The following is a 10,440-nucleotide window of genomic DNA, read 5'->3' as shown; positions in this document are numbered from 1 at the left end:
TTCCTCTTTTGAAGAAGTTTTCGATGCGGATCCAAGTCAAACATCTGGGTCAGCTTATATCTAGTGGAACAAGACTTGCAGGATATTGTTGGCAGGATGTGTGAGCTGGAGCAGTTTACTCTGTGGGAATTCCCAATACACAAACACACAAGCAGATGCACACAGAGCGAGTGCTTACACACCGATGTGCAGTTCGCTGACACCGTTTCTCCGCTCTGCGTTCAACTTAATTTCCAGGTGCGGCAACTCGTGCCAGACGTGTTGATGAGCACTTGTGCAGCAGGAGGGTTTTGAATTTTACAATGGAGGCACGAGACGCCAAATACAACCAGGCCGAAAGCAGTTACAGTTGGTTAAATGTCACCTTTAATATCTTGAAGCATTGGTTATTACCAAAATAAATAAATAAAGGATTACAAAACAGGTGCAAGAAAGGGGATAAACATGCCCGGTTTTCAACACTGAGTACATACAGTAATATGATAATCTCTTACTTCATATATGTTCACAAATTATTCATGTGCAAGAAATGCCCAAACATCCATTTCTGCAAAAATCTAACCCCCTCTTTCCTTCCACAGCTTTTGCTTTTAATGTAATAAACTGTCAAAAGTGCTAAAGTTGAGTCTAAAACTGTTGAAAATTACCCTGTTGTGTTCATACAGTCAAGTGTGTGTAAGTGGTCTGAGAAACAGTTGCAGAGGAAAAACACTACGCTCCCCCTCGCCCCCCCCTTTCTGTGAACCCACCGACTAACTGCTGGACCTCCTCCTTCACTGTACAGCTGTAATGTTTGCAGATTGCATGAGACGACAAAAGACCACTGCACCTCTTTCCTGTCTCTCCTGATTCACAGTTCTTTTCCTTCACTTCTCCTCTTCTTCCCCACTTTCTCGCTTCTCCCTCCCACTTCTATCCCCTCCTCCCCTCCCCTCCCCTCCTCATCTCTTGCACTGATTCAATCTTTCTTCTCCGCCGACTGACACTCGTCTTTCGGTTTGTCGTCTGTCTTGTACTCCAGGAAGAAGTCGTTGCAGGCGACGGTCAGCGCGCCCATCAGGATGATGAACTCGGTGAAGTCCACCTCCCCGTCGTTGTTGGCGTCCAAGTCGTTCATTACCTTCTCCACCGCTTCATTATCTTTGGAGCTCTGCCGGGCGGGGAGCAGATAGAGCCGGTTAAGAATGTGTCCTCCTGTTATGTGTGTGTGTGTGTGTGTGTGTGTGTGTGCAGCCACTCATGATTACACAGGCTTGTTCAAACTTGCGTCTGAGTATGTGAGTGCATACTTTTGCCTGTGCAATGCATGTTGGCAAACTACGTCCGTGCGTTGGTGCTCTTACCCCTAAGTAAGTCCCCAGCTCCTCTAGTAGCAGCTCCTTCAGCTCGCCCCGGCTCAGAGTGTACTTGTCGCCTTCCTTCCCAGAATACTTGTGGAAGGTCTTTATGAGCATCTGCATGGCACTCTCCAGGTTGGAACTGGGCTCCTTGGACATGCTGGGGAGAGGCGACAGGTCAAGAGGTCAGACTCCGCCACAGAATGCCCGCTCCATCCCCAGCTGCATGTGCGGCGGTCACATAGCAAACAAGGGCGAAGCCACCTCCAAGATAAAGTGACAGCAGGACAGGTAGAATGATGGAAGGAGACTGAAGCAGAGGGAGGAGGGTTTCCGGCCTGTTTGCATTGCAGGGCCGATTACTAACCCTAGTGAAGGATGGACTGGTCACTGCTAGCGTGACCTTGCAAGGTTTTTACATTTCAGAGGTGGAAAGGTGGAAGGCAGCTTGGGGAAAGCTTTTTGAACAATCTTACACACATTGTGTCCGGCATCTTGGAGCGTCTTGTGCTGGACTCGTGGAGAGACTGTGCACACACAGACACAGACAGGTCACCGTCAATGACGCAGAGCGAGGAACGTAAAGAACTCACTTGGTGTAAAGCGCAGACAGTTCATCGTTTCACACACATCTGGCGATTGTTGCTGAGAGCTGAATCCGTCATGGGTGTAACGAATAACTCTGTGTCGTCCAGTGAAAACGTGTTTCGGTGTAAAACATGTCTCCGTCTGCTGGCCATGTCGCCGTCTCATAATTCAAAATGGAAACCAGAAGTGAAACATAACCCTGGTCTGGTAATCACATTCAGAAACTGAAGGGGGCGAGTAACCTGAGGTGCCGTACGCCAACCAGCGCGTGGAGACGAGCGCGCTCACTTCCACGCTCACTCGCACACGTTCAACTTTCATGCCCAAATTTAAAATGCAAGTTACCCACAAAGATAAACGCGGCCTTCGGCATCATGTCAAGGCAAATCTAGCGGCTCGCAAAACACTGAGGGACACAATCGATCCCCCAATCTCCTTGTGCATGATTTATTAACTGTTACAAAAGGAGACAGCCACGTTGATGTCAGTCACCGCTTATTGCGTCTCATCGTGCCGCGGAGCTTTGTACCGGAGAGGTCAGAGCTGCAGGCAGCGGAGACAAAGGAGAAGGCCAGAGGACACCAAAGCTGCCCAGCTGGAAAATCTATAGGGGTCATCTGTCTCACTGACTGACACGGTACAATGGGAAACCATGGGAACCACAAAGCTATCAGTAACACAATATTGAGTATGGCAAGAATGCATGAAAATTATGTAATAATAAGGATGGACCAGCATATATGATGAGTGATGTGTAACAGTTTGGAAATAAGCTTCACAAAGCAAGAGAAATCCAGGTACCAATGTTTCTGTACATCCAGGCAATATCTAAAGCATGTAAATGAATGTTATTTCGCTTCTCTTGTTTCTGTATTCGCCTAATGTATAAACTATCCCCAAAGCTTTTCATCAAAGGTATCACCAAATACCCACAATCCAAGATGATCCAGTGCTAAACATTTGGAGTTTCTCTGTGGTCGCACAGCTGGTAAAATCATTTCATTTGCAAAAAGACCCTGAGGAGATACAGAAGAGAAAGTTTCCTGCCGGAGCAGCGGCAGCAGCAGGCGGACCGTCTTACCTGAGTGTTGATGGAGGGCCTCCTTTGTCTTGAAAGAGGTGCAGGGGACGAAGCCAAGGCAGAGATGGATGGGGAGAGAGTCCGCCAGTGGCTTAAATATCACCTGGTCCTCTCCCTCCTCCTTCTCCCTCTCATCACCCCCCCCCCCCCCCCACCTCCCCCCACCTCCCTCTCCTCCACAAACTCCTTCACCCTCTTACACTGTTTCCACCCCACACCCCCAACAACCCCCCCTCCTCCTCCTCGTTCTGGCAGGTGTTTTTTCCTCACTTGCTCTCCTCATCGTGCACGACACCTGGATTTTAAACCGAGTGAGCCACACACAGCGTTGGAGTATTGTCACAGTTTTATTCGATATCTCCTGATACACGTTGGATAGAATAAGTGGGAGAGAAAAAAAAAAAAAGAAACAGCGTTACATGAGAAGTAGCAGTATTAAAAAAAAGTTAAGTTTACTGGACATGACAATGGACTGTGTCCAACTGTAAAGCACACACACACACACACACACACACACACACACACACATACCTTCCAGCGCTTGGCAGGCAATACGAACACGTACAATGATAAAAAGCCTGCACAACATCCTGGGAATGGCCCAATAATCACAAACATTTCACCCAATGAGCCTTAAAAACACTTGTGTACACACTTTTTTGTGTCTGCTTCAAGGCCTCTTAGCACGAGCTTCATCTTCATCAACCGAGTCTCACGCTGAAGAGAGACTTATTGTGTGGCAACAGAAATCTGGCCTGCAAACACTCCCTGCTGTAAATCTGCCGCGCTCGGTTCCAGCATGTTTTTAATCTGCATGAGTTAAGCTCGGGTGTGGTTTACACAACGGGACAGCAACGAAACGGCGAGCGCAGATAGTCCAGCCTCTTTGATGGAAGAATGCAACTCCTCTGGGTATCTGGGTATTTCACATCATTTCTAATGCAGGCTGTAGTGTGATCGTAACCAGATGATGCGCAGGAAACTTAGCTGAATATACATGAAACTGTCGGTAGTGCAAGTTGAGCCATTTTATCACATCAGTAAAGTGACTTTTGCTTCATACACCCTACTGTATGGAATCACACCCCCATGTTGGTGTGACGATGGAAAGATGGCGTTTCTATTAATAAAAATAATGCTGATTGTAAGATTGTTCGTACAGAAGTACCTAAAAAGTATTTTGTTATTAAAAAAAAGTACATATATTTTAATGAAAGAGATAATAAAGAAGTCTAAAAAACCCAGAGTGTCCAATAGGTTTGTTAGTAAAAGTGAAAGCGGGAAATGTAATGCACTGCGAGTAAAAAATGTGTGTGAGTATTTACAATGGGTGTGTCGCAGAATGGCAGGTTGATCACATGACACGAGCTTGTTTGTCTCGCCATTTGCTGCTTGCTGCAGCTGGACGTGCCAAACGCTGTCGCAGCGCCTGAGGTGCGGGTTTAGCGGTGTGCCTACAGGCACTTTGCAGCTGGCTGTGTACACCCACGACGCAGCGAGCGTGGAACACACGCCGTTTTCCTCGAGCCCGCGCACGTCACTGATGATGCAACAATTCACAACTCAATAAATTCTAATTGACAAATCGCTTATAATGTGACAAAAAAAAAAAAAAAAAAAAACATTTTCAAGTGATCTCCATAGTGGTCCAAATAAGAGTTAGATATGGTTTTGAAAGTTAAATATAGAGAGGCCTGGAAGAAATTAAACAAAGGCCACAATAAATTCTAATATAATGGTACAATGTAGAAAATACGTTTCTGACAGCATGCAGCATTTTAACTTCAGCCTGTTGTACAAGACTTTACCAAAATGATTCATAGTGATGGCTCAGTATTTATTTTCACTTTAAAAAGCACAACCTCTATCGACGATCTCCTCGACGCTACACCCTCGTCCGATGGGCAGCTCCACTGCGGCCTGGGATTACTCTCAGGTAACTGTGCCCCAGAGTGTGTTACCCATCAAATGCCTAGTCCAGTAGCTCCCCCAATGCCTGGTGCACAAGGATCCAGTTGCAGGTCAAACAGGGTCGTTAAACTGCACATGGGCGTGACCGACAAACACACACACACACACACACACACACACACACACACACACACAAAGGGCCGAAGAGCCGGAGCCCAGTCCGGCAGAAAACAAGTAATGATGAGTAATTTTGAAGAGAGCCTCTAAAACAACAGGTCGGGTTTCTGCCGAGACATTTTCCTGTCAGTCTCCTCCGTCCACCGCTACCAGGGTTCGCCCGGATAATGTACTGGTCAACACCAAAGTGGCTCGAGTGAACCTCGATCACTTAACTGGAGGTCACCGCTGATCTTCCAGCGCCTCCTTTACGACTACAAAGCGAGATGAAGAAAACTTTTACTGGGATCTGTGAGACAGAGACCGATCGCCCGTGAAAGACAGAGGAGAAAGAGGAGGGTGTGATGGGGAAGCTTAGAGGTGAGCAGAAGTAATGCAAAGCTTCAACAAAACAGATTTGTTTATTGTCATGTTAGCTCAGCTCCGCAGCACGGGGTTATAAAGGGACGCAGTATCATGCACCCATCTAATGAAAAGAGACATTTTTTTTTTTTTTAATGAAATGTGCATATTGCCGAGAGCTGCGTGAGAAGACTGTTACCACTCTCTGCGCCAGTGTGGATTAAACTGGGCTCCGTAAAGACGCTGCAAACAGCGTCTGGCCTGACTCTTTCCGAAAAACTGCCAGAATCCACCAGATATGCATCTTATCCTTTTATTTTACAAAACCTGAAGTGTAGACAATTTATGAAACATCCAAACAGTGACAACACAATTCTGAAGCGTCACAGGTGCATTAAGATTCGGCCGTCTCCTGCCTTTCCCAGTGATCATGTGTCGGCTGCAGGTTGTGGGTTCAAATTCTTTGGGTGGACTTTATCAGTGGCATTTCTCTTCTCATCTAGATCTTGGTTGCTAAGCTCATATGCATATTTCTAGTCTTTAGAGACGCGAGCATCCAGCACCAAAAGCACAAAGCGGGTAAGTAATGCCAAGCTGCAGGACACAGAAAGGAGCAAAACAAGTTGTCATCCGCAGTGGTGTGTTAACATACAGCAACATGTGCAATGAAATCATCAGATAAGGTTTTTCACAAGGATATAGCCCGCACGTGATAGTGTGTGTCGGCATGCTACAATAGGATATTATCATAATGAGGTATATGTGCTATATGTTGTAATGCACATGCTGTACATATATGAACATAGTGGTAAGTAGAAGTACAAAAGCAATATTTCTACTGTCACGTACAACAATTATATATGTCAGGATTTGAGAGTTTTGCGGAGCTGGGTTTGTAGTGTTTGAACTTTTACCAATATTTTGTGCTACAAAGTGGTTTTGTTAAAAAAAAAAAAAAAACGAAAAAACATTTTAGTGGTTTTTTTTCCAACTGCTTTTGGCGATAGTTGTGCTGTTTGGTGTCGTGTTGAATGTAAATGTGTAGTGTGCATATTTTCTGTTTGAAGGAATGAATTGTCCATTATGAAGTCGCCTCCTCCGTTTTCTTCTCCACTTCTTCCTCCGCCGCGGCCGGCTGCTTCTCTGCGTCTTCCACCACCTTCGCCGTTTCCTCCGCCGGCTTCCCGCCTTCTTTCACGACCACCTCCACTGTCGCCTCTTCTGACTTCACCGCCTCTGCCGCCGCCGTCACCGCGGCTTCCACTGCGTTTCCAGCCGCGGCGGCGAGCGCGCTCGCCGCCCCGGCTGCGGGCTCTTCCTTTGCCGGCTCGGGCTGCGTCTCCGCCTTCGCCTCCGCCTTTGCTGCGGCGGCATTTTCATTCGCCTCTGGCTTTGCATCCTCCTTGGGCTCAGCGTTTGTCACGGGCTTCTCCTCGGCTTTATCGGCGTCGCTCTTCGCCGCTTGTTCGGACGTGGCGTTTGCGCTGGGAGCTTGCTCCTGCTTGGAGAGGACGCGCTGCTCGCTGAGCGAGCACGCCAGGTAGCCCACCAACTTCATGTACTCCTCAAATCCCACTTTGCCGTCTTGGTTGGCGTCCAGCCCCTCGCCCATGTTACTGACCGCCTCCTTGGAGTCTGTGTCCTGCAGATAGGCAAACACGACCATAAGACAATCCAGCATCGTGACGAGTAACTCTAGCTGGACGTGCAGCGGTGAAAACACCATACACAATTAGTAAATGACCCGCTAACAGTGGATCAATTTGCATTATAATGCTGCTGAATGTCACTCTATCATATTGGATCACTTTCCCCATTCACGCTCCGTCATTCAGGCACAATTCATATGGTAAAAATGTGGAAAGGTTGAGACTGATCAGTGCTAATAGGAGGCTAATGTGTGCTTCTTTGTAGTGGCGTTACATAATACAGCAGCTGGCAACAATTCAGAGAGGTTCAATAATGATTTCCTAACCGTGAGGATGTTGCTGAGCTGGGACTTGACAAGGCCGTGGAAATCTTTCTTTTGTAGACCGTCCTTCCCTTTGGCCGCCTTCAGGAAGACTTTCACAATGGTCTGAATGGCACCCTCCATGACTCTTCTCTCTGTGAAGGGGAAGAAACGAAATATAGCAGATCGACACACCAACACACAGAAAGATAAATGGACTAATAAACAGGCAGCGCGCTGTTGTAAAGGGGATTTTCTGTGCTGGGGGATCTTCGAAACAACATTAAGTCAGAGGCACATGCAGTGGAAAATAAAGGCGAGGATCTCCTCCTGTCCCTGCAAGGCCTTTCGTTTCAGGTGTTGAGTCTGGAACCGCAGTGAGTGAGGGATGGTGACATGAGATAAGTGGAGAGGGTGAGAGGGAGTCTGATTGAGAGACAAGCTGTGATACACAATGGAAGTTCTGATCTTTGATAGGTCATCTGATCTCTCGAAGCCACCGAGGGGACGGAGCTTCGGGTTACCTAAGGGATTACCTACTCCCTGTCTGCTCTTCCCTCCCTCTCTGTCTTTCTCTTACTTTTGCCATCTTGCCAAATTTGCTTTGCCTCGTCGTTTTACTTCAAACGTTCCCATACAAACACTTGAAGGCTCGTTGTTATCAGTCTCTTGTTGTACATCAAATATTCCCACGTCTTCCTCGGTTTGACGAAAACAGCCGAGAAGTTCGATCCATACAGATGTAGAAACAGTTGTCAGACATTGCTCAAAGTGGAACATGTCAGTAGGTGACACATGTTCGCGGGAATTCCATTCATTGCTGTCTGCAGAGATCACTTAAGACAGGAATTTACAAGCCAACTCCGAGTTACTTTGCCCCAAAGCAGCGAGACGACAGGACTGTGTTCTAGGTACGAAGTACCCGTCCGTCAGCTTCGGTATTCAAATGCCGCAGAGTAAACACGAAGACGCGCTCTTGAGAAAACACACTGAACACACACCCCTTGTTTCAACGCCGATGTCGTTTCGCGTGTCTCGGCTGTAATTTTCATCGATATCTCCGTTACCGACGTGTACGTCACTCTGAAGCAGGCATCACATGAGCGGTTTCCCTCCAGGAGCCACCTCCAGCACACAGGGCCAATTAGGACCGGGCCTGTTAGTCTCATTACACCACGGTGACAATGAGCTCTGACAGCATAGAGCCATTAAAATCTAATATTTCACTCAAGTCCCCTTCAGATTTTGCAGGTGAGCTGCTGCTCTTTCACTGCCTGAGCCGGTGTGCCACCACATGGGCCTCAAAACAGCCATCACCGGAACATGTCGCCTATGATCACTAAACCACATCAATATTGTTTTCCAGCATGCATTACATAAAGGTCACTTTGATCATCTGCATTAAAAGAAGCCTGGAGTGAGTTTTTGTCATATTAGAGAGAAATCCCCCCCTTCAGGAGCCATTTTTTTCCCCCGCACAGGTGACACACCCTCTGCTGCCTGAGCACACAGGGGCCTGGACGACTCAGACTCTCCAATACACCAGACAAAGGCATTTCTTCTGCTCTTGAAGTGACTTTTCTATCCATTCTCACATTCATTATTTACCCAGCGCCCTGTCCTGAGGTGGCAGTGCCTGGATGGAGTCCCAGCGACTTCAACCCGTCCTAAATTAGACCAATGGATTTCAGATTGCGCCAGACCTGAGACAAACCAATCCCCGTTATTTGCCTTAAAAGCGCTCAAAATAACGACGCAAATAATTAAATATACAGGCCTACAACCTGAGGTTTCCCGTTTCCCCCTGCGGAGCCCAGAGGGAGATTGTGTTGCGTTTCCAAATGGGCGAATGCGATCCGGTATGTGCGCAGAGTAATGACAATACTGCCGCTAGTGTGGCATGAAATATTAACAGAGGAACAAGTTAGGTTGTGGCTGTAAATTGCGGCGAACAGACGCACGGCGGCCGCCGTCCTTCAAGCCATTTCCCCGGCCAGCTTTGAAAAATATGGAAGCAGCAGCTCGGACAGGAAAGAAGCTCCAGGTTTCCACCAGGACTCACTGACAAACACCGCAGGCACGCTGCCACCCAGCTCTGAAGGAAACTCTTAAAGTTTCACAAAATAACATTTCGGGAAAACAGCGTGGCCACTGGGCAGGGCTTTTTATTTTTTATCTTATGTTTAAAAAGTCATTTAATGCACACAATTCTCATAATTCGACTTAAAAATGCGCTTTTACGCGCAGCCACTGAATGTGCTCCGTTTAATCTTCTGTCACTTTTTTTAAAGAGGCTATTTTGCAATTGATCAGCGACTTGACAACTGATCTGCATCAACATATCAAATATCTTTCCAAGAAAATAAAGAAAGAAAGAAAGAGAGAAAGAAGGAAAGTAATGGCATTTACACACAGCCACTAAACCTCTCAAAATAAAATAAAAAAAAAAATCCACCAACGCAAATAAAGGTAAACGCTCCTAAAAGTGTTAAAAGTAAAGATCAGGGAGTAACGTGAGTTTCAAACGTTCAGTCATTGAAACCGTGCAGCACTCACACCGCCAACAAGTTTCAGGGGATGGCTCCAGCTCCAACAGGAGTTCATCGAAACGTGGCAAAAGAAAAAAAAAAAGGAAAAAAAAAAAAAAGAAGAAAACCCCGATGAGCAAACAAGCTGCTTGAAGGGAGCGTAAAGCAGAAATAATCCAAAAAAGACGCTTTGGACTCACCGTTTGCGGTCTGCGGGACAAGAGAAGCGTTTTAAATGTGCGCAAAAGGGACTTTCTGCGCTCTTCTCCGCCTTTCTGCGCTGCTTTCAGCTCAGGGAACTTGCCAAACTAGTAGGACTGCAGAATCTCTTCCGTGATTTAGGCTTTTTTTTTTTTTCTGTCCTTAAAACTTTTCCCCCCTTCGCAAGTCAAAGGGCGTGTACCTGGAAGAGCGAGGGGAGAAGTGGGAATGTGGAAGAGCGCGACCCTCGCTTCTAATGAGAGAGAAAAGAAAAGAAAAAAAGGGAGTGAGAGCAGAGCGTATCAAAACACTTGAAGTTTGTGT

The 10,440-nt window shown here is 46.9% G+C and overlaps 2 protein-coding genes across 4 annotated transcripts; both read right to left on the bottom strand.

Moving 5' to 3' along the window:
* Nucleotides 1–365: 365 nt before the first annotated feature.
* Nucleotides 366–3,071, bottom strand: s100s (S100 calcium binding protein S). Of its 2 annotated transcripts, XM_030120272.1 has the most exons (4): nt 3,007–3,058; nt 1,818–1,864; nt 1,344–1,497; nt 366–1,150 (listed from the first exon to the last, which is right to left on the bottom strand). In XM_030120272.1, exons 2-4 carry the CDS (start codon nt 1,829–1,831, stop codon nt 959–961), a joined length of 360 nt encoding a protein of 119 aa, XP_029976132.1. In that variant the 5' UTR covers nt 1,832–1,864; nt 3,007–3,058; the 3' UTR covers nt 366–958. The 2 variants fall into 2 exon arrangements, with proteins under 2 accessions (XP_029976132.1, XP_029976133.1); XM_030120273.1 differs by lacking the exon at nt 1,818–1,864 and having other exon boundaries at nt 3,007–3,071.
* Nucleotides 3,072–3,340: 269 nt separating this feature from the next.
* Nucleotides 3,341–10,316, bottom strand: s100u (S100 calcium binding protein U). 2 transcript variants are annotated; one of them, XR_003933915.1, is made up of 4 exons: nt 10,116–10,316; nt 7,412–7,542; nt 5,072–7,078; nt 3,341–3,537 (listed from the first exon to the last, which is right to left on the bottom strand). XR_003933915.1 is itself a non-coding variant. In XM_030120271.1 (3 exons), exons 2-3 carry the CDS (start codon nt 7,529–7,531, stop codon nt 6,518–6,520), a joined length of 681 nt encoding a protein of 226 aa, XP_029976131.1. In that variant the 5' UTR covers nt 7,532–7,542; nt 10,116–10,316; the 3' UTR covers nt 3,341–6,517. The 2 variants fall into 2 exon arrangements, 1 of the variants encoding a protein (XP_029976131.1); XM_030120271.1 differs by having other exon boundaries at nt 3,341–7,078.
* Between the last annotated feature and the right edge of the window lie 124 nt (nt 10,317–10,440).

Source organism: Salarias fasciatus, chromosome 22 (genome assembly GCF_902148845.1).
Source record: "Salarias fasciatus chromosome 22, fSalaFa1.1, whole genome shotgun sequence".
Taxonomy (NCBI): Eukaryota; Metazoa; Chordata; class Actinopteri; order Blenniiformes; family Blenniidae; genus Salarias; species Salarias fasciatus.
Note: the sequence above shows the minus strand (reverse complement) of the source record. Positions and strands in the feature narration are given on the sequence as shown.